Source organism: Zalophus californianus, chromosome 8 (genome assembly GCF_009762305.2).
Source record: "Zalophus californianus isolate mZalCal1 chromosome 8, mZalCal1.pri.v2, whole genome shotgun sequence".
Taxonomy (NCBI): Eukaryota; Metazoa; Chordata; class Mammalia; order Carnivora; family Otariidae; genus Zalophus; species Zalophus californianus.
The window spans coordinates 122,950,511-122,973,974 of record NC_045602.1 but is presented as its reverse complement, the minus strand read 5'-3'; the positions used below and the strand labels follow the sequence as shown (position 1 = coordinate 122,973,974).

At 44.7% G+C, this 23,464-nt stretch overlaps 1 protein-coding gene across 11 annotated transcripts in view; it reads left to right on the top strand.

Moving 5' to 3' along the window:
* Window positions 1-23,464, top strand: part of PTPRT (protein tyrosine phosphatase receptor type T) — a 1,164,533-nt gene that overhangs the window by 497,069 nt on the left and 644,000 nt on the right. For all 11 annotated transcript variants that reach the window (XM_027622224.1, XM_027622220.1, XM_027622223.1 and 8 more), the window contains one exon: window positions 18,296-18,589. In XM_027622224.1, the coding sequence (XP_027478025.1) occupies window positions 18,296-18,589 (294 nt within the window). The remainder of the gene's footprint in view (window positions 1-18,295; window positions 18,590-23,464) is intronic.

Genomic DNA, 23,464 nt, shown 5'->3' with positions numbered 1-23,464 from the left:
GTGGGTGCCAACATGAAGCCACTCATCCTGTTCTCAGAGCCCAGTGTCCACTTGCTTGAGTCAGAATTATGGCCTCTGCTCAATGAGGCCTCAGTGGCCCATGGTCTATGAGACCTTGCCATGTTCTGTTGTTGCAGAGTCCTTTCCCAGAGGGCTGCTATGTAGGCCTGCTAATGCTAGCTTGTTCATCGCTGGATATGGCAGAACGCAGAGGCAGCCCCAGTGGGGGTGGGGGTAGGGGTGGGGTGCTGAAAGAGGCCACATTTTCAGATCCTTTATATAAAGGGGTCATTCGCCTCTTAAACTCTCCCCCAAACTGAGCAGGCTGTTGTGGGTAAGCCTCTTAATCCATCTGGACACCTTTTCCTGACACTTGAGAGCAGTCGATCCTCATAGTCACTTCGGCCGTTTGAGCCGCTTAGAGCCGAATCCCTCATCTCCCTGCTCCCACCCTGCACCCTGCACCCTGCACACGGGGATATGCCGAGGAGAGAAATGTGCAAAATCACAATATCTCTAAAGCCCCAACCCCCTTCCTTTGCTCTCTCACTGTGGCTGGTAGCATAGCAACTGACGGAGCTGCCTGGACTCAGCTTGCCCTGAATTGCCTCTTTCTCTGCTCCCTCCTCCCCACCTCCCCCCTCACCCTGCTCTCCCTCTCCTCCAGCTCTTCTTAGACGTGTTCTGTGAAGACTGCTGCCATGTTTTCCCCCTGGTGCTCGTTGAGTGTGCGTTGCCCATCCCGGTGGGAGATTAGCGGCTCCCTCATGCAGAAAGCTGAAATTGATTTTCATCGCATGTGCTACATGAGCCCCAGATGCCCAGAGAGGAGATCACAGGAGGCTGGAGAAATGGTGGAATGACCTTTAATGGAAAGGGCTGTGGGCTGGGGAGAGGGACAAGTGCAGGAGGCCATGAGGGATGGGAGAAGGGAATAACTCACATTCATTTGGGGCCCGTCATGTTACAGATATTTGCATTTGGTCTTCACCAGGACCCAGTGAGGTAGGATCCGTCACCCTGGTTTTGCACGTGAAGAAACTGAGGTTCAGGGGAATTAATTCAATTCCCCAAAGTCGTAAAAATAAGTGAGAGATGTTATAAGCCAAACTGTCTGTCTGACTGCCCATTGTAAGGGACAATGAATATGAAAATGCAAAGGGACGGAATGGAGTCCAGAGGACTGGGCCTTGAGTGCAGAAGCCAGTACAGCGCCCTGGGATGCGGGGCAGGGCGCCTGAAATGGACACCGCGTACGTGGACCGCGGGCGTTGTGGAGGTCAGGGAAAGACTGTGATCCACAGGTGTGCATGGGCCCAGGACTCACCTGGCCTGCTGGATCCTACTCTTGTGCTTGTCCTGGTCTAAGTACTGGGCCCTTTGCTGCCCCTTCCATCCAATCAGAGACCAAGTCCTGGTCAGTGTCCTAAACCTGTGTCTAGTCCTCTGTCTCTCCAGCCCCATGGCCATTACCCTGGTCCAGACATCCATCATCTCCTTCTCAGTGGTGGACATGATGCCCTGCCTCTGATGTCTCTCCTTCAGACCTGTTCTTCACCCAGCACTCAGGGGTCATCCAGAAAGAACAGACACCTGCATCACGCCGCTCCTTTCAAAGCCTCCGGCGGAGCCCTGGCTCCTCAGAAAGACCCTTCCTTCTCTGGTCCCCGTTGACTTCTCCAGTCCCCTTTGGGCCCTTTCCTCCTCCCCCGTCCCAAGTTGCAGCAGGCTGCGCCATTCCGGAGTGACGCAGTCTCTTCTCGTCTCTGTGCGGGCGCCTCTTCCCCGGCTGCCAGTTAGACTCGCTTCTTCTTTCATGACTTGATTGGATTTCTCCATGATGCCTTCCCTCCTTTCCTCCATCTGATTGCCTCCTCTGAGTGCTTCCCTAGGGCTGCTCTAACTAATTACCACAGACTCGGTGGCTTAAAATGTAAAAATTCATTATCTTACAAACATGGAGGTCCGAAGTCTACCGTGGGGCAGCGGGGCTGCATGTCTTTGGGCTCCAGGGGAGAGTCTGTTCCCTTGCCTCCTGCAGTTTGTGGCGTAGTCCTTGCTAGCGGCCCCTTCCTCCGTGTTCAAAGCTAGCTGCACAGCGTCTTTCAGCCCCTCTCTGTCTCTGATTCTTCTGCTTCCCTCGTTCACTTAGATCCTTCTGATTCCATGGGGTCCACCGCGACAGTCCAGGATACTCTCCCCACTCACGACTTCATCACGTCTTCAGAGTCGTGTTTGGGAATGAGGGCGTGGACATCTCTCGAGGGCCACTGTTGTGTGTACCACACTCCTCTGTGTGTCCCCCAGACCCTGGCCTGCTCCTGCTTGGCCTTTCTCACGGTATTCTGCAGCTTATCGATTCCTGCCTCTGTTTCACTCCCTAGCCTCTGAGGTTCCTCTGAGGTAGAGACAGATTTGTTTTGACTCCCTTTCTTCAGAACACAGAACCAGCCCTCCATACTTGTTCATTGAACAAAAAAAACCTCTCTCCCTGGCTCTTGTCTGCCTGTCTCACTCTCTGGCTGCCCCCGGTGTTGAGAACACTGGGGGCAGTTCCGTGCATGGGTTAGACCTGCAGACCAGAGCAAGCCATCCCAGACATCCCAGCGCCGCCGGGTCTGAGCTGCATGACCTTGGACAGGATTCTCAACCTCTGTGCCTTTGTTTCCTCACATGCAAAGTGAAGATAATTATAAGATCTTTTGTCAGTCAGGATCCAGGAAGAAAACCCCAAACCGTAATAGGTACTTCAGACAGGTGTTTTATTTTTTTTTTTTAAAGATTTTATATGTGTATTTGTCAGAGAGAGAGAGCACGAGCACAAGCAGGGGGAGCGGCGGGCAGAGGGAGATGCATGCTCCCTGCAGAGCAGGGAGCCCGACGCAGGACTCGATCCCAGGACCCTGGGATCATGACCTGAGCTGAAGGCAGACGCTTAACCGACTGAGATACCCAGGCGCTCCAGACAGAGAGTTTTCTTGAAGGGAGTTATGCAAGTGTTGGGAGGTCACTAGAGCAAACGTGGGACACTGAAGTAGCCAGGAATTGCAGGATGCATCGATCACACCCAGGGCTGTGGCCACACGAGGGGATGGGCGTGGGGAGGAGGCACCCTGCTGGGTGATGCAGGGCCCTCTGAAGAGGGAGGCCACAGGGGCAGGTGGGAGATTCCAGAGCTGCTTCTGCTCTCTTCTACCTTTCTGATCTCCACAGAGAGCCTCCACGAGGAGGACTGAGCCAAGGCTGGTAAGGGAATCTCAAGCGCAGTTTGTAGAATTCCTGCCCCAGAATCACAGAGCCAGTTCTGACAGGGTGGGCTTGGAGCCAAAGGACCGGAGGTAAATAATTAGCACATCCGTTTGGTCTGTGTTATCCCTCATCTGTAAAATCGATACTATGATAGTGCTTAGGTGTGCTAGGACGAATAAATGAGTCCACATGTGTAAATCCTGGAGTAGAGCCGGCACGTGGTGCCGAGAGAGTATTTGCCCTTGTCCCTTGCCCCTCGCTACATCCTGCAGGTGTGACAGACGGGGCATCTCTGGAACTCAGAGATTCAAACTGGCTAAGGCCTGAGTTCCTTCCACCCAATTCTCCAGAGCCAGCCTGCTGGGCAGGGGTGTGGCAGGGGAGGCAGACGGTGGTGCCTGTTCACGGACCTGTGCTGTTCCAGAACAAGATGCTTCTGCAGCATGGCTTCTGATTCCGAAGGCTTGGAATCCTGGCTCTCCGAGGCCCCCTCCCTGGGGGAGATAGACTCCCGATTCATACTTTTTTAGGACTCTTGATTAGCAGGCAAGGAAAGAAAGGCTCTTCTAGAATGATTACTCTGTTCTTAATTTTGGGAAGTGGCCCAGCAGAGTAGTATCAAAAATATCGAGGCGCTGGGGGACAAAGAGGAGCTGGGAGCAGACAGAGTGTTACAGATCATGAAATCTCGCCTGGTGCTGAGTCGTTACTGAATTATGCATTTTTTTTAAATGACTTCATTGGTTGCAACATGACTGTGTTAAGTAGACCGAGGCTGAGCTCTTAAATGTATTTGCTTGTGGAAATGTTGGCAGGAGTATACTTTACTGTGGCCCCTCTTTATCCTGACACAGGAAAGAGAGTGCATTTAATAGAATCTTTGTGTCTCTCTATGGGGGAGCACAAAATGAGGGCACCAGCTCGGTTTCCCACCAACTGCTGGTTGGGAGGATGGAGACAATAGTCTACACAGGGCACTTGCGATGTGCTGGGACTGTTCTGAGACCGTTGACTCTACTACCTCATAGGATCCTCATGGCATGAGGGAGGGCTTATCATCCCCATTTTACAGATGAGGAAACTGAGTCACAGAGAAGTTAAATAACTTGCCCTGGTTTTCCTAATTTCTTTACTTTGGGTTTCTCCAAAAACAGGCCGGGAGACAATGGTTTGCAAGTAGTTTGTTTGGAAATTGAAGAGAACGCTGGTAAAGGGGAGGGGAAATGAGGCAGGAAAGGAAGGTAGACTTCTACTAAAGGGCGCATGAATGAGCTGGTAGTTCTGAGGGGCATCTGATGCTCAGTTCCACTAGAGATCCTTTAAAAGATGAAATAAAACAGGCCCGTTGTCCCACCAAGGGTCAAGGAAACTGGGGTATTTATCCACCAGCTCCTATTCCTCATTGGGAAAGAGTTGTTGCTGGGAGTGGTAGTACCCTGGCATGCCCAGTCTGCCCTGCAGTGGGGCCATCAAACTCTGGCAGCTGTAGAAAGCTTCTGGGCAGGGATGTGTAGGTGCTAGAGATAGGAAGTCATCAGGGCATGGCAATATTATCCACTGAAACTGTAAGTGACCTCGAGGTGAGTCAAGAGAAAGAACTTGGCCTGGGTGCCACCAGAATCTGCTGCACATGGCCAAAAGGTAGCTCAGCAGTAGGGAGAAATTGCTTAGAATCCTAAGAACTAGAAATGCTTATGCCAGAAAAGGAAAGAACAAATGCACATGGATGGTCCATGTCCTCAAATACCACCCTGGGGAGGGAAAAACTGCTGGGGTGCTTTGACTCCAGGATCAAGCCCTCCATAGAGCAGGCCCTGTGATGGGGTCTGGGGACCCAGTCAGAAATGGCTTGGTGTTTGCTCTTGAGAAAACAGCAAGTCGTCTCCATGTACAAATTCTGTGATGAATTTGCACCCAGGGAGCACTGAGGTGCCTCTCCACTCCAGAGGATGCTGTTGGCATGCGCAATCCACGTCTCCTCCCCCTGGCTAGTGTGCCCATCCCCTAGGTGCCAGGAGTGTGGCTGCTAAAAGTTCCTAGTTGCCCCCTGTACTGGATTGAATGCTGATTGTTCCCCTGCAAATTCACGTTCTTCCTAGAGCCTCAGAACATGACCATGTTTGGAAATAAGGAGGATCTTTGCAGATGGAATATATTCAGTTAAAGTGAGGTCCTACTGGAGAAGGGGGCTGCTCATCCAATGTGATAGAAGTCCTTCTCAGAAGAGGGAAATTTGGACATAGAGACACAGACACACAGGGGAGAAGCCACGTGAAGACAGAGGCAGAAATCGGAATGATAGGTCTAAATCCAGAGAAGATGAATGACCACAACCACCAGAAGCTAGAACAAGCTCTGGACGAAGCATGTCCCTGTTGGCACCTCGATCTCAGACTTCTCACTTCTAGAATTGTGAGACAATAGAGTTCTGTTGCTTTAAGCCACCCGGTTTGTAGTACCTACTTGTAGAAGTCTTAGGAAACTACTACAGTCTTCCTGGGCTAACTGTCCTCAGCCACATGGATGCTCCTTGGCCAAGGGGCAATGCCTATACCCCTAGAGTAGCCTGTAGCCACTTAATGACACAGGGATACAAATGGCTGACACCCTTGCCTCAATGGGGGACAATGCAGTTTGTGTTCCAGAGCTCCCTTGGGATCAGGCTGATTGAGTCTGCAGCCCAAACCACATCCATGTTTGGCTTCCTGACCTTTCCCCTACTATTTCTCCTTCTCAAAACTCTTCCAGTCAAGTCACGTGCACAGAATGCTTGTCTCAAGCTTTGTTTCTCGGGACTCTGGGCTAAGACACCCACAGAGCACAGAGATCACAGCCTTGAAGTGAGATCCAGAAGGGCATCCCAGAGGAAAACTGACTCTTGAAGAACAAGAAAAAGGGAGGCACCTGGAGAAGGGGAAGAGCAAGAGACTATTCCAGAGAAATTTTGTGTGTCCATAAGACAATCCTTTCAGTATCTCAATTCCCCCCATCCTAGAGTCATGATTTTGATTCTTCCCAAGGTGGGTGGGGGTCTGTCTTCAAGTAATTTTTTCTCTAAGGAAGGGCAAGTAGACATTATATTTCCTGCATTTTTCAGAGTCTGAGAGTGGCTTTGTGTTGGCTGTGCAAAAGTACCACAACTTAGCTGGCTGTAAAATTCTTGGGCTAAGAAACATCCTCTTAAAACTTCATGTGTGTGTTAAATTATTAGGGTTGGGAGGCCCCACCTGCCATAAGGCTGCCTGGGACCCCAATCCTGGTTTCTCGAATTACTAGTTGTTCAACATTGGGCAAATTACTTGATCTGCATCTCTTTCTTCTTCTTTTTAAAGATATTATTTATTAGAGAGAGACAGAGACAGAGAGTGCATGCACACAAGCAGGGGGAGGGACAGAGGGAGAAGTAGACTCCCCGCTAGGCAGGGAACCTGATGTGGGGCTCGATTCCAGGACCCTGAAGACCATGAACTGATCTGAAGGCAGACGCTTAACTGACTGAGCCACCCAGGTGCCCCTCTTTCTTCTTTTAAGAAAACGTGAATCATAATAGTATCTACCCCTGGTGTTGCTGTGATGATTATACAAGTTAATATTCTAAGTTACTAAGAACAGTGACAGGTGCATACAATTTTGCAGTACTTATTAGCTGCCGCTGCCGTCAGTTGTGATTATTATTACTATTTTCATCAACTTCCCCATTACATCACGGTGTTTCAAATTGAAATGCTGAAGTCTGAGAACTGATTGCTTAGTCTTTTTTGTTTTGACAGAGATGTTTTTAAAACTCTAGATGCTTGTGGGAACTTTCCTTGTCTTGTATTTCAAAATATTACCAGTTCATGCTTAATTTTGAGTCTCATCATTGATTTTGCCTGAAGCCCACCATGTTCTTCATCCTTTGCAAACTCAGATCTTCATTTATTTCAAAGAAATTTTCTTAGGCTAGGTCTTTCATTATTGTTCTGTTCCACATATTTGATGTCTTCTCCCCAAGCACTTGAAGCTCTTAGCGTGAATACCCACTCCCTGCTCTCTGTAACATTCTCCTTCTTGCTCTCTTTCATCTCTTCATTGCGGCCCCAACCTCTTATTTTGGGAAAATGTGCCAAAAATTTTCTTTTGAATAAGACATCCAATGTTTATTGAACATTGACTCTACATTAGGCTGGGGTACAAAGACTAATTCCGGTAGGCCTGTACTGGTAGAATAGTGCTGTGTCTACTTGGATCTTCTGCTCAAGGACCTCATGGGTCCATGCCAGGGAGGGAGAAGGTGGGGTCTCCTGTTGACAATTCACAGTCAAGGTAGAGGCCGTGAACATATGCACATAGCATCCCTGTAGTCCTTGGTAGAGACTTTAGATACTTTTCTAATTAGAATTGTTAAAACAATCTTTCATTCTGAAAATGAAAAAATGGAGAGCCTCAGAGGTTGAGTGGTTTGTCCAAGGTCACAGAGCTGGTTAGTGGTAAAGGTAGGGCAGAGAGAGTTTTGGACCCTGAGTCCAAGCTAGTTTTCCCTTTTCCTTTTTGATCCTTAAGTCATTACTTTATGGAACAGTCTTGCATGCCGGTCAGTAGAATATCTGACGAGTACGATGCTTTGAGCATCCACTGTGTGCCTGGCCCTATGATCATGCAGCTGAGTAGACATGATGCAGAATTGAAAAGAAAGATGGGCCTGGTTTGGTTAAAAGTAAAAGGAAAGGTGTTCTAATTGAGAAAAATGGCATGTGCTAACCTATGGCAGTAGGAATGATTAAATAGCATGAGTGTCTGTGTGTCTGTTGGTGGGTAGGGTGGCAGGGGGGCCTCCCGCAGACTCTCATGGGTCTGTAAATAGTGATGCAGTTAGAAAGGTGATCAGATAGCTGGCAGAGGGTGGTGGAAAGTGTCTGAGGCCAGGTTCCATCCACGTAAATTAACATGTCGAGGCTCACTTCATGTCTTGGCAACATTTAGTTTTTCTCAAAAGGTTTGATTTCTGTCTAGAGCAGACAATACATACGCACAAAGCTCGCTCTCTAGCTATTTGAAGCACTTTTGCTCTCTGTCGGAATTTCTGGGGAGTCAAACTGTTACAAGCGCTCACAGCAGGAAAAAGAAAGACAGAATTGGTCTGGAGATTGCTGCCTGAGGATGAGGCAGAATTATATTAAGGGGTCACTTCACCACCTACATGTTGAAGGAGTGCCTAGGCAGGTCCAGGGCAGCTGCCGCCTAGGACTCATATGTGGAAGGCTCACAGAGGCTTCTCCTTGAAGTGCTTTGATGCCCAGTTGAGCGGGGCCAGTGCCATCTCTCAGTTCAGCTCCCTGAAGGCCAGACTTTCTCCCTCTGGATTTGGTTCCAGACTGTGTCGGCGGAGAGTGCCATCAAATGTGAAACACTTATTCCTGGTGTTGCACAGTTATGGTGCAGGGTCAAGTAGAAGGAGGGGGGTGGTGGTTTCATATGTGGAAAGGTTCATGGATGAGTCCTGGTGTGTCGGAGGAACAACCTCGTCTTAGGAAAAATCATAGGAATTCAAGCATCTGGTGATGCTGATATAATTATTTGGAGATAAATCATATGGGATTAATGGGTCATTCCCTCCATATTGTCTGGGGTACAGCTCCAGGTAAAATTTAGTGGCATTCTTCCCACTTGCTGGGTCATAGACCAGCTATATATTTTTTGTTTCTTTATTGTCCTTAAACATAGCATTTAGGTATAGCAAAATACCTTTCTTTGAAGCGTACAGCTTCATGAATCTTACACAACCCTAGTTAAGATACAGAAAATTTTTATGATCCCAGAAAGTTTTTTCAAGTCCCCTTCCAGGCAGTCACCCCACCAGAGGTAACGCCGTTCTGCTTTTTATTATTTAATCACCCAGACCAATATGTAGTACATTTCAACACTCCAGAAAGTTCTTTTGTACCTTATCCCATTAAGTACATGCTCCTGTAGGTAACTGTAATTTTGACTTTCCGTAGGTCAATTTTGCTTCTTCTTGAACTTTTCATATAAATGGAATCGTCATGCATTTTTCTCTTCTTCTTTTGCGTAACATAATTTTGGAATTCACCCATGTCATGTGTGTCAATTATTTGTTCCTTTTTCCTTGCTGTACGGTATTCTATTGTATGGATGCACGTCATTTGGTCTGTCCATAAACATACACCTGCGCCTGGCTCATCCTCCAGTTTCCTCCTTCTCATCAGCTTCTGAATTACCTTCTTTTCTTCTTACTCTTCTGTCTCTCCGTGCTTGAGTGAAAGCTAAATGTAAGCTGCTGGCAGAGGATTGTGTCTGTTTTGTTTACTGCTGAATCCTCAGTGCTCAGAACAGCGTGTGACAGATAGCAGGTGCTCAGTGTTTGCAGAATGAGTGAACTAATGCATGTTCTGAGCACCTAGTTTTAATTGTTTACCAGTCTGGCCCTGTGTAGTACCTTCCCCAGCATTTCAGAACTACAGGACCCCCAAAGGCATTCTCTCTTTGTTCATAAACTTAACATGAATCGCAGGCCCACAGATCACAAGCTCTCTCTGCAAGAGCTTCCCTGACCTCTACACCAGATTAGGTCCCTTCATGGGCCTCCTAACTGCCTCTGCCACTCCCATCATGACTTTCATTCCACTTCATTGTCACTGCTGCTTTAATTGCCTTACACTCTCATTCCCTGCGTCCAGAGAGTCCATGTTTCTCGGCCACTGAAGTCCACATGCTCAGCATTGTGCCTGGGACGTGAGAAACAGTATGTACTAGTTGGGGTTTCTTTTCACAGGGAGTTCTATCAGGTTGTTCATCTCAAGATCGTGACAGACAAAGCCCCTCGTGAAGAGAAGGATGAATTTGAAAACATAGCCTCTGCTATGAACTGAATGATTGTGTGCCCCTCCCTTTCCAAATTCATATGTTGAGGTCCTAACCCTGGATGTGATGGTATTAGGAGGTGGGAGAGTAGTCTTTGGGAGATGATTAGGTTTAGATGAGGTCATGTAAGTGGAGCTCCCATTATGGGATTAGTGCCCTTATAAGAGGAGGATGAGAGCAGAGATCTTTCTTTCTCTATCATGGGAGTACATAACAAGAAGGAAACAGCCTGCAAAGCAAGAACAGGGTTCTCACCAAGAACTGAATTGGCTGGCACCTTGATCTTGGACTTCTTAGCCTCCAAAACTGTAAGAAATAAATGTCTGTTGTTTAAGCCCCCCAGTCTGTAGTATTTTGTTACAGCCAACCAAACTACAAAGATAGCCTTTGTAGAAGATTTCTACTTAGAATATAGCATTTCATGGGTAGGGTCATATCTTTTTTTTTTTAATCAAAATCACTTTATTTATTTTTTTATTATATTATGTTAATCACCATACATTACATCATTAGTTTCTGATGTAGTGTTCCATGATTCATTGTTTCCATATAACACCCAGTGCTCCATGCAGTGCGTGCCCTCCTTAATACCATCACCAGACTAACCCATGCCCCCACCCCCCTCCCCTCTAGAACCCTCAGTTTTTTTCTCAGAGTCCATCATCTCTCATGGTTTGTCTCCCCCTCCGATTTACCCCCCTTCATTCTTCCCCTCCTGCTATATACTTCTTTTTTTTTTTAACATATAATATATTATTTGTTTCAGAGGTACAGGTCTGTGATTCAACAGTTTTACACAATTCACATCACTCACCATAGCACATACGCTCCCCCGTGTCTATCACCCACCCACCCCATCCCTACCCCCCCACCATTCCAGCAACCCTCAGTTTGTTTCGAGATTAAGAATTCCTCATATTAGTGAGGTCATATGATACATGTCTTTCTCTGATCGACTGATTTTGTTCAGCATAATACCCTCCCGTTCCATCCACGTCATTGCAAATGGCAAGATTTCATTCCTTTTGATGGCTGCATAATATTCCACTGTGTATATGTGTGTGTGTATATGTATGTGTATATATATATGTGTGTGTGTGTGTATATATATGTATATATATATACACACACACACCACATCTTCTTTATCCATTTGTCTGCCGATGGACATCTTGGCTCTTTCCACAATTTGGCTATTGTGGACATTGCTGCTATAAACATCGGGGTGCACGTACCCCTTCAGATCCCTACATTTGTATCTTTAGGGTAAATACCCAGTAGTGCAATTGCTGAGTCGTAGGGTACCTTTATTTTCAACTTTTTGAGGAACCTCCATACTGTTTTCCAGAGTGGTTGCACCAGCTTGCATTCCCACCAACAGTGTAGGAGGGTTCCCCTTTCTCCGCATCCCCTCCAACATCTGTCGTTCCCTGACTTGTTAATTTTAGCCATTCTGACTGGTGTGAGTGGTATCTCAATGAGGTTTTGATTTGGATTTCCCTGATGCCAAGCGATGTTGAGCACTTTTTCATGTGTCTGTTCATGTGTATGGTGATTAACATAATATAATCCATTTGGATGTCTTCTTTGGAAAAATGTTCATGTCTTCTGTCCATTTCTTGATTGGATCATTTGTTCTTTGGGTGTTGAGTTTAAGAAGTTCTTTATAGATTTTGGATACTAGCCCTTTATCTGATAGGTCATTTGCAAATATCTTCTCCCATTCTGTTGGTTGTCTTTTGGTTTTGTTGACTGTTTCCTTTGCTGTGCAAAAGCTTTTTATCTTGATGAAGTCCCAATAGTTCATTTTTGCCAGTAGGGTCATATCTTTAACCATTAAATATTTTAGTCCAAATGTGAAATTTATGAATGTGTTCGGTGGTTTATGGCCATGAGGACCTACACATTTACTTTGCATTGTCCTATGGAAATCTTTGCTTGTTTATTTTCACCCAGATATTTGGGACCCTGGGAGCCTGCAAGCACTAGATCTGTGAACCTAACATCAAGTTCCAGTTCCTTACATGATTGTACTCCCAACTTCTAGCCCCTGCTATAGACTGCAACAAAGGGTGGTTTCAGGGTCCCAAAGAATTGTAGACTATTATGGGCATGTGGTCTGTCAGCAGGAACTCTGTGCTTTTCCTTTATTCTCAACATAGCCTCTTCAGGGGTTCATGCAAGGCTTCAGAAGGGTTCGTGAATGCCTGAAATGGTGGGCGTAACTCTCAGTAATAGACTTATGTGCATTTTTCCTGGGAAGAGAGGCTGGAATTTCTCATCAGATCTTTGCAAGGGCCTGTGCATCCTCAAAAGTTAAAAACTACTAGGAAAGACACCCCTGAGTGACCTTTCTGGCTAATTACTTAAACATCTGATGTACAAGAAGAAGAAGGAAGAAGCAAAAATGCTGCTTGGGCCCTGAGTTCTGATGCCGCACCCCCACCTTCTCCTACTTAACAGGCCATGAGCCCTCCCCAGCCTTGGTTTCCTTCCTGAACACTCTGGTTGTTGGATTAGATGGCCTCCTTGATTTCGTGCACTGTCTGGTTGAACAGTTCATGTCAAAGAGGAGAACTGACAAACATGGTCTTTCTTTTCATTTAAAAAAGGGAGGTGCTCTAAGGAAATTGAAGCAGTCATCAAAAATCTCCCAACAAACAAAAGCCCAGGGACAGATGGCTTCCCAGGGGAATTCTATCAGACATTTAAAGAAGAATTAATACCTATCCTTCTGAAACTGTTCCAAAAAATAGAAATGGAAGGAAAACTTCCAAACTCAATTTATGAGGCCACCATTACCTTGATCCCAAAACCAGACAAAGACCCCATCAAAAAGGAGAACTACAGACCAATATCCTTGATGAACATGGATGCAAAAATTCACCAAAATACTAGCCAATAGGATCCAACAGTACATTAAAAGGATTATTCGCCACGACCAAGTGGGATTTATCCCTGGGCTGCAAGGCTGGTTCAACATCCGCAAATCAATCAACGTGATACAATACATTAACAAAAGAAAGAACAAGAATCATATGATCCTCTCAATAGATGCAGAAAAAGCATTTGACCAAGTACAGCATCCTTTCTTGATCAAAACTCTTCAGAGTATAGGGATAGAGGGTACATACCTCAATATCATAAAAGCCATCTATGAAAAACCTACAGCGAATATCATTCTCAATGGGGAAAAGCTGAGAGCTTTTCCCCTAAGGACAGGAACGCAGCAGGGATGTCCACTCTCACCACTGCTATTCAACATAGTATTAGAAGTCCTAGCCACAGCAATCAGACAACAAAAAGAAATCAAAGGCATCCAAATAGGCAAAGAGGAAGTCAAACTCTCACTCTTTGCAGATGATATGATACTGTATGTGGAAAACCCAAAAGACTCTACCCCAAAACTGCTAGAACTCATACAGGAATTCAGTAAAGTGGCAGGATATAAAATCAACGCACAGAAATCAGTGGCATTCCTATCCACCAACAAGACAGAAGAGAAACAAATCAAGGAGTCGATCCCATTTACAATTGCACCCAAAACCATAAGATACCTAGGAATAAATTTAACCAAAGAGGCAAAGGATCTGTACTCAGAAAACTATAAAATACTCATGAAAGAAGTTGAAGAAGACACAAAGAAATGGAAAAACGTTCCATGCTCATGGATTGGAAGAACAAACATTGTGAAGATGTCAATGCTACCTAGAGCAATCTACACATTCAATGCAATCCCCATCAAAATACCGTCCACCTTTTTCAAAGAAATGGAACAAATAATCCTAAAATTTGTATGGAACCAGAAGAGACCCCGAATAGCCAGAGGAATATTGAAAAAGAAAAGCAAAGCTGGCGGCATCACAATTCCAGACTTCCAGCTCTATTACAAAGCTGTCATCATCAAGACAGTATGGTACTGGCACAAAAACAGACCCATAGATCAATGGAACAGAATCGAGAGCCCAGAAATGGACCCTCAACTCTGTGGTCAACTCATATTTGACAAAGCAGGAAAGAATGTCCAATGGAAAAAAGACAGTCTCTTCAACAAATGGTGTTGGGAAAATTGGACAGCCACATGCAGAAGAATGAAACTGGACCATTTCCTTACACCACAAACAAAAATAGACTCCAAATGGTTGAAAACCTAAACGTGAGACAGGAGTCCATCCAAATCCTAAAGGAGAACACAGGCAGCAACCTCTTCCACCTCAGCCACAGCAACTTCTTCCTAGAAACATTGCCAAAAGCAAGGGAAGCCAGGGCAAAAATGAACTATTGGGATTTCATCAAGATAAAAAGCTTTTGCACAGCAAAATAAACAGTCCACAAAACGAAAAGACAACCGACAGAATGGGAGAAAATATTTGCAAAGGACATATCAGATAAAGGGCTAGTATCCAAAATGTATAAAGAACTTCTCAAACTCAACACCCAAAGAACAAATAATCCAATCAAGAAATGGGCAGAAGACATGAACAGACATTTTTCCAAAGAAGACATCCACATGGCCAACAGACACATGAAAAAGTGCTCAACATCGCTTGGCATCAGGGAATTCCAAATCAAAACCTCAATGAGCTACCACCTCACACCAGTCAGAATGGCTAAAATTAACAAGTCAGGAAACGACAGATGTTGGCGGGGATGCAGAGAAAGGGGAACCCTCCTACACTGTTGGTGGGAATGCAAGCTGGTGCAACCACTCTGGAAAACAGTATGGAGGTTCCTCAAACAGTTGAAAATAGAGCTACCATACAATCCAGGAATTGCACTACTGGGTATTTACCACAAAGATACAAATGTAGGGATCCGAAGGGTACGTGCACCCCAATGTTTATAGCAGCAATGTCCACAATAGCCAAACTGTGGAAAGAGCCAAGATGTCCATCGACAGATGAATGGATAAAGAAGAGGTGGTATATATACACAATGGAATATTATGTAGCCATCAAAAGGAATGAGATCTTGCCATTTGCAACGATGTGGATGGAACTGGAGGGTGTTATGCTGAGTGAAATAAGTCAATCAGAGAAAGACATGTATCATATGACCTCACTGATATGAGGAATTCTTAATCTCAGGAAACAAACTGAGTGTTGCTGAGTGGTGGGGGGTGGGAGGGATGTGGTGGCTGGGTGATAGACATTGGGTAGGGTATGTGCTATGGTGAGCGCTGTGAATTGTGCAAGACTGTTGAATCACAGATCTGTACTTCTGAAACAAATAATGCAAGATATGTTAGGAAAAAAGAAAAAGAAGAAGATAGCAGGAGGGGAAGAATGAAGGGGGAGACAACCATGTCGGAGGGGGAGACAAACCATGAGAGACGATGGACTCTGAAAAACAAACTGAGGGTTCTAGAGAGGAGGGGGGTGGGGGGATGGGTTAGCCTGGTGATGGGTATTAAGGAGGGCACGTTCTGCGTGGAGCACTGGGTGTTATGCACAAACAATGAATCATGGAACACTACATCAAGAACTAATGATGTAATGTATGGTGATTAACATAACAATAAAAAAATTAAAAAAATAAATAAAATAAAATAAAGAAAAAAAATTAAAAAGGGAGGTGCTTACCAAAATATATATATATATTATATATAATATATAAATATAATAATGTATAAACATATATAATAAATGTATATAATAGTATAAATATATAAATATAATAATGTGTCTCATCCCTACTTTTCTCTCTTTGAATCAGTCGGACGTGTGACTTCTAAACGAATGCCAATTATAAATCAGTGGTTACTAACAAAAGAGAAAACAAAATAAGAATCTGATGGCTGCTTAGAACTAAGTAGCTGAAGCGCTTTGATGTACTTCATGATATATTCTTGAGGGGACAGAGGGAGAGAGAACCTCGTTGGCTAGTCTGCACAGGGACATGTAAACTACTAAGTCATTTGAGATGGAGACATTTATTTACTCGAGGGAATGTTTGTTACTATATTGTAGCTACCATCGGAAATTCGTGAAAGGAGACCGAACATTTGGAAAGATTGATACTTTATTTTCTTTCTGGTGGTCAGCAATTTATTGCTAATGCCTGAAATAGAGCAAAAATCGTGGTGTAGTGTCGATGGGAGAGAGCTTAATGTGGCCACTTGCTCAAGCCCCAAAGTATTGAAGTCTGCTGTGCTTAATTCTGTACAGGGCCAGCCTGTGAATAATTACATTAAGGAGTTGGGCAGAGTTGTCACAGAGCTACCAAATACCACCCTGGGGGCCTCCCTGGAAACTGATGGGAACTCTGGAGAGTTGACAATGGTGATACGAGGGTCTATATATTTAAAATGCACAAAGGATGAGCCCAGAAATTATCTGCCTGCCAACTTAACTTCTCTACCTGGAACAAATTATCCAAAAATCAATTTGCAAACACCTTTGAGATAACAAGGCCTTGAGTAATAACCTTCATGGCTTTGTAAAGAAAAGCATCTAGCCTGACTAATCTGCTTAATTTCCTTCTCTGACCAAATGGCAGGCTATAATAGAGGCAACCTGAAGTTTTCCCTTAAGATTTGCTTCAAGTCACACTGAGAAAATATTGTCCACCTCTGTTTCATAGCAATTATTCTGTCTCTGGAGAATCTTTGTGGCTAGGTAATTAGTTAAAAAGCAAACATGGAAGGAGTCTGATCTATCCTGAAGCTCTCACCTGAGTTTCAGACTGAAACCTCTACCTCCCTTACCCACCTGAATAGCCCAGAGGCCCTCCAAAAGTTCTTGAACATATCTATGTTGTACTCCACCCCCAGATGCCTCCTCTCACCCTCCCCTTCCTAATTCTACCCCAAGAGTCACTAACTTGTTCGTATCCATTGACAGACCCCATTCCTGGCAGTTGGTTCCAAAAAAACATAAGACAAGTGAAACTGGAGTCATTTGCACAGAGCTGTTCATTGCAGCATTATTTACCGTAGCAAAACTTGGAACTCATGTGCCCAGCAATTTGCGATTAGTTAGTGGGATTACCTGATAGATGGTTCTGTAGCTATTTAAGACAGTGACGACAAAATCGACGTTGTAAACAAAGTCTTTAGAATGTAATAAGTGAGGGAAGAAAAACATTGGGTCTGAAAAAGCCTTAAATATATGAATACAAATTGGAACATGGAGAAATAAAAACGGCTATTCTATTGGGTCGTAGGGAAGGGGACTTATTTCCTTTTTGTTCTTATTTTCTGTATTGTTCCACTGGTATATTCTGCTACAGACAAGAATGGCAAATATATACACTTTGATTTTTAGAAAATGGACATCTAGAGGCAAACAGCTTTCCAAGGGAATAGCTGGTAAGGGAAGGCATAGAGATGTGGGTTCCATCCTGCCTTACCTGTAAGCTTCATGATCTCCGTTGGGTGACCCCATTGCTGGGGTTCTTTGTTTTTATCCATCAAAATGGAGGTGGAAGATTTGCATGAAGTAATGCATGTGAGATTTCTTGGTAAATAAGGAATACAAAGTTAATGCTAATTTCTGCAGCTTTGCCAGTGGGCTAAGAATTGCCAGTAAGACCCACTCTGAGGGCTTGTTGGAATTCTCATTTATTTAGCTGGAGAAGTAGAACTCAATGGGAGAGGGACAACTCATAGCAGATGCAGGATAACTCTGCATAACTTCTCCCTGGACCCTTGTTTCCCACAAGGGCCACCGTGCCAGTGACACTCGCCCTGATGGAGGGAACCCACTGGAGTTGAGTTGAGTTGTGCCACCATCCTCTGGCTTCTTAGGCTCCTAGCACTATTTGGGGAGAACTTCCACTAACAATCTGTGTGTTGCTATGAAAGGAATGTTTGTAAATCTCAGACTCCCCTGGGCTTTGAACCAAACTCCACTTCAGTGAAGGCATGTTCTCATTTGAGGATAGAAAACAGAATATTAACCTAGGCATCTTTAATGTGTTCTAGAAAAACCATTTACCCACTATTGCCTTCTTTCTTCATTTCTTTTAAAAGAAGGAGATGTGGTAGTGTGGGAGAAGGAATGGTGACTCAGGTATTTACATACAAAGTCATGGCAATTTGAGTAGGATGTGAATGGAGTTAAGAAAGGGATCTGAGTGACTGTATATGGCTCTCTCTGGAATTCTGCCCTTGTCCTTATGTGCTTCGATTCTTCTCTCTAAACCACTTGGGTCTGACATCCTTTGCCGATTGCTTGTCTTCCAGAGCCTCCCACACCCATCGCCCCCCCAGAGCTGCTGGCCGTAGGGGCCACATACCTGTGGATCAAGCCAAATGCCAATTCTATCATCGGCGATGGCCCCATCATCCTGAAGGAGGTGGAATATCGCACCACCACGGGCACCTGGGCCGAGACCCACATAGTTGACTCTCCCAACTATAAGCTGTGGCATCTGGACCCTGACGTGGAGTATGAGATCCGGGTGCTGCTCACACGACCAGGGGAGGGAGGCACGGGACCACCAGGGCCTCCCCTCACCACCAGAACCAAATGTGCAGGTAAGAACTTCATTTATAGCTCCGTTTTGAGAGGTTGGGCAGTTGATCCTCTTCTTGGCATCAGTGACAATCATCCCGGAACTTCTCTGATGGGAGTGTGCCTCCTGTTGTAGAGAGCAGTAGTCAGGATTTTGGTCTTGCCTTAGAGGACTTTCGGGGTCTGGTGGTAACTCTGGAGATGGCCTAGCTTTGACTGTGATTCGTAAAGCCACCTGACTCCAGCTATGTCAGGGAGACATTCCTGGTCCTGACAGTGTTTCCAGTGGGACATTGGTTCTGTCTCTGCAAGGACTTCTGGTGTCTCCATATGTCTGAGGCTTCCTAGTACTAAAGGTGTCCCTGAGGTCTCTTGGTCTTACATCCCTGAGGGCTCCTGGCCCTGTGTGCCTTGTTAAAGGCCTTGTTTGAACTATATCCCTGAGTGCTTCTGATTCTTGTTACATATCTAAGGTGTTTGTGATTTTAACTTTGTGTGAGGATCCATGGCTGGGCCTATGACCCTAATGAGCCCTTAGTTTTCATAGTTTCCCTGAGGGTTCCTTGTTCTGTCTCTGAAGAGTTCCTGGTGCCAACCATATCTTGAGTACCTCCTGGCTCTGAAAGTGTCTTTCAGTGGATTCTGGAACCGCTTTTGTCTCTAGGAGCTTTCTGGCTCAGTATCCCTCGGAGCCTCCTGGTTCCAACCTGAGAGTCTGGACTAGAACTGTCCCTCCAAGGGTTGTCTGGATTCTGTATCTTTGCAAGCTCCTGGCTTAGTGCACTCTGGGGGCTTGTGACTCCAGCGCTTTCTCTGAGGTTTTTGGATGCTGCTTCAGAGTTTGGTGTCTGGGACTGTGTCTAAGAGGATTCTTTTGATCAGCTGTATAAATATTCCTGGGGACTCCAGGCTTCTGGAGGAGCATTGGCTAGGATTGCATCTCTGACTGTATCCCTGATATGTTCCAGCTCTGAATGGAACTCAAGAAGTTAAAAGAACTCAGTGTTTTGTTTTGTTTTCCTTTAAATCACATTATTTATATTTTCTCATTTTTCTTCTCTAATCGTTTGATGTAAGTACTTTTTCTTATATATACGTGAAGAGATAGAGACCCAATATTTTAAGACTTTTTGTACAAAGGGGTAGAATTGACCACTGGCACAGTCAGAATTTGCATTCAGGTTTTTCTGACCCTAATGCCATTGATCATCGGTCACACCACAATGCAAACAGAGAGGTATGCGCCATTAGCATGGAATATAGAGCTTCCACTGGTGGGCAAGGGAGGTGGCAGCATGAGCCATTGGCTTCCACTGGGAAAAGAGTCACTGATGGTTTCTGGATGGGGAGAAAAGGACTCATCAGCACAGTGACCCCATGGAACAAGAAAGGAGAGCAAAATACAGTTAGTTCTACTATAATGTGACCTCTGTGTCCCTAAAAATCACTGCGGTATGGAAAGTTATACAGTAAAAACCATCAGGGTGATGGGAAAAAGTAGGATTGGGGCACAACACTCCTACTTCATCAGTGACACATTTAAAAAGAGAGGGAAGTAAGTAAAAGTGATGGCACAGGGTCCCGCATGTTAATGGTGTAGGGTATGCATACATAGTGCAGTGTATATGAGGTGTTTCCTTGAAGGGACCCGAAGTTTGCTTTGGAAATGTGGGTCAGAAAGGTTGCAACCTGTGGGCAACAGTGGTGGTGAAGAGTGCTTTCTGAACATGGTGGAAAGTCGTGACATCTGCTGTGGACGGATGTGGCTCTTAGCACGCCCAGCCGATGGACATAGCAAGTGGATGTTTGAGGTGGGTACATTCTGTGTATTCCTGTGTGTCTCCATTGAGCTGGGTGCAGTTTTCTGCTTCAGTAGTGTTTTCCATACAGAATCACATATAGCAAATGTGACATTCGTGTTATGCTCAAATTGTTGCCTAATATGTCAATCATGTTGGAACAATTTGCGTTGTCAAAATAAGAGCTATAGCAGAATTGATGGTAATCATCCTTAAGTACCTCAGTAGTGCATCTCGACAGTATGGAACCCAAGGTTAGTGAGGATGTCCATTGCTTGGGAATATTCTTTTGAATGTCATCGAACCACTGATAAGTGGAAATGCCATTTTCTTGATTATTTTCAAAAGTGGGCCTTTTGTGAAATTCCTTATTGAAACCCGATTATGAAACCTACTATTTTAGAAGGACATAAGATTATGTTATTAAACAAGGTAATACCTTATCTCAGCTTTGCAATTCAGTATTCATCCATGAAAGTAATTGATTTGATCCTGCCAATGAGACTTTTCTCTTTCCATGGGGTAAATCTAAGAGTTTCCAGGGTTTTTGATCTTTATAAATGATACTCAAAGTACTTTAGCAGCCCCCATGGACTTATTTGCTGATGATCATATAATACATTTTGAAATTCAATCGCAAGACGATCATCTCAATAAACATTTACAATCTATTGCAAACTGTTGCCACGACTGTGTAATGGATTTTACATGTTGAAAACACAATTGTCTGACTGTCACTATAAAAATTATGAGTTGAAATGCTGTTTGTGGTTTTATATTTCAAAAAATGTTGGTGTTTAAGTAAGTTACAGCTAAAATCTTAAATAACCCACATTTTAGAAAATGCGTCATCAAGAACATAATCTTCTTTCCCACATTGCCACTGATGGTAGAATGTTCTTTGCCTCATAATTAATTTTTAAGTGGATTTCAGGGCTGGTATCCATTTGTGGATGCTGTTTATTGGAGTTGGTACTCTCTGAGTCCCCCCCCCCCTTTCCTTTTTCTATTATTAATCACACTGGAAATATACTCATTATTTTGCAAAACAGAAAATGAGAGAATGTGGAGTGTGGAAGGTGTAATTTCTGCCCAGAGGAACTTACAGACTCAGTTAAGATTCCAGCAAAACAGCAAAAAGGGTAAAACATAAACATAAAGTCGAATATTGAAATAGCATGTTTCCTGGAGAAAATCCAGGTCGCGGTGGAAAAGCAGTGCTCTTAAAGCGGTCTGGAGCGCTGGTTCTCAAAACGTAGTCTCTGGACCAACAGCATCAGCATCACTGGGGCACGCATTAGAAATGCAAATTCTTAGGCCCCATGCCCTGACCGAATGATTCAGAAATTCTGGGGGTGGAGCTCAGAAATCTGCCCTTGGAGGAGCCCTCTGAGTGATGCTGAGGCACACCCACATTGAAGAACCACTGGTACACCGTGCCACACCAGCATGCCACTTTTGGGGTGTGCCCGTTATGTTGATCCTTAAGGCAGCTCTGAGAGGTAGATGGGAGGAAGACTAAGGCTCAGAATCATCAGACCAAGACGACAGATCACTTCAGTGTTTAGCACTAAGTCTTTTGGCCCAGGGAGCTCCCCATCACATGGTTTGATGGAGTCTACTCTCTGTGCGTCCTCTGGAGCATGGGCTTGTGTAGTAGGGAGCCTGGCAATTATGCAGACCAGCCTCATGGTCTAGTCTACTGCAGACATAGGCCTTCCCGTCAAACATCTCCGGAGCCCCTTCCCTGGGCCAGACTCTGTGCTAGGCCCTGGTGGCAGAGGCTTAAAGCAGGAGCTCAGGCTACAAGTGCCCAGGTATAGCTCAGGAAGATACCAGGGGGCCAATTCAGCAAGGGCAGGTGGGGATGTATTCTGGTTCTTCTAGGTCCGACAGGCCACTGGCCAGTTATGTCCATGGTGCATCAGGAGTGGGGTTTCACCTTTAAGAGTGGAGATGGTCAAGAGCTTGGCGACACAGCAGCATCCTAGCCCAATAGTCTGTGGAGCTCAGAACGAGACTTTTAGCCAGAACCTGGACAGACTATCAGACAGGGCATGTGGGGGTGAGAGAAGAGGGCCAAAGACGATACTCCTAGGCTTTTGGTTTGGATGGCTGAGCGATGAGTGGTGGAACTGCTTTCTGGGATGGGAAACAATAGCTGGGTTTGGGGCAAGGGGGCGCGTTCAGGTTTGAAGATGTTATTTTTGGGGTAAAAATGCCCAGCAAGTGATGGCATTGGAAACATGGAGCCTAGGAGAGACCAGCAGGCTACCTTTTCATCTTCCCTGAGAACCACCTGATGGCACCTGCATTGTAGAATCAAAGGGACTTCTTAGTACCAGTGAGAGCAGTCTGATTTTCTTTCTTCATGCTATTCCCTGGAGATGCCCCATTCATTTGTTTGTTTGTTTTTTCATTCATCATTTTGTTCATTTTGTTCTTTTGCTCAGTTTAATCATTTGCTATCCTTCCTGAGATACAGGCATGTGGTGCATATGTGATCATGTACATCAAAGTGCTTTGAAAACCTCAAAATACTCTTCAGATGCCTGTAATAAAACAGATTATTTTTTTAATTAGATGTATATTTTATGTTAATCACCATATATTACATCATTAGTTTTTGATGTCGTGTTCCATGATTCATTGCATATAATACCCAGTGCTCCATGCAGTACATGCCCTCTTTAATACCCATCACCAGGCTAACCCATTATTGGTTGCTGATACTGTTCAGGATGTTGTGATTATGAATTTTTTTTCTTCTCATTGCATCCTATGGGATTGCACAGGATTTTATTTTATTTATTTATTTATTTATTTATTTATTTATTTATTTATTATTATATTACTCACCGTACATTACATCATTAGTTTTTTTCTTTAAATTTTTTATTGTTATGTTAATCACCATACATTACATCATTAGTTTTTGATGTAGTGTTCCATGATTCATTGTTTGTGTATAGCACCCAGTGCTCCATGCAGAACGTGCCCTCTTTAATACCCATCACCAGGCTAACCCATCCCCCCACCCTCCTCCCCTCTAGAACCCTCAGTTTCTTTTTCAGAGTTTATCATCTCTCATGGTTCATC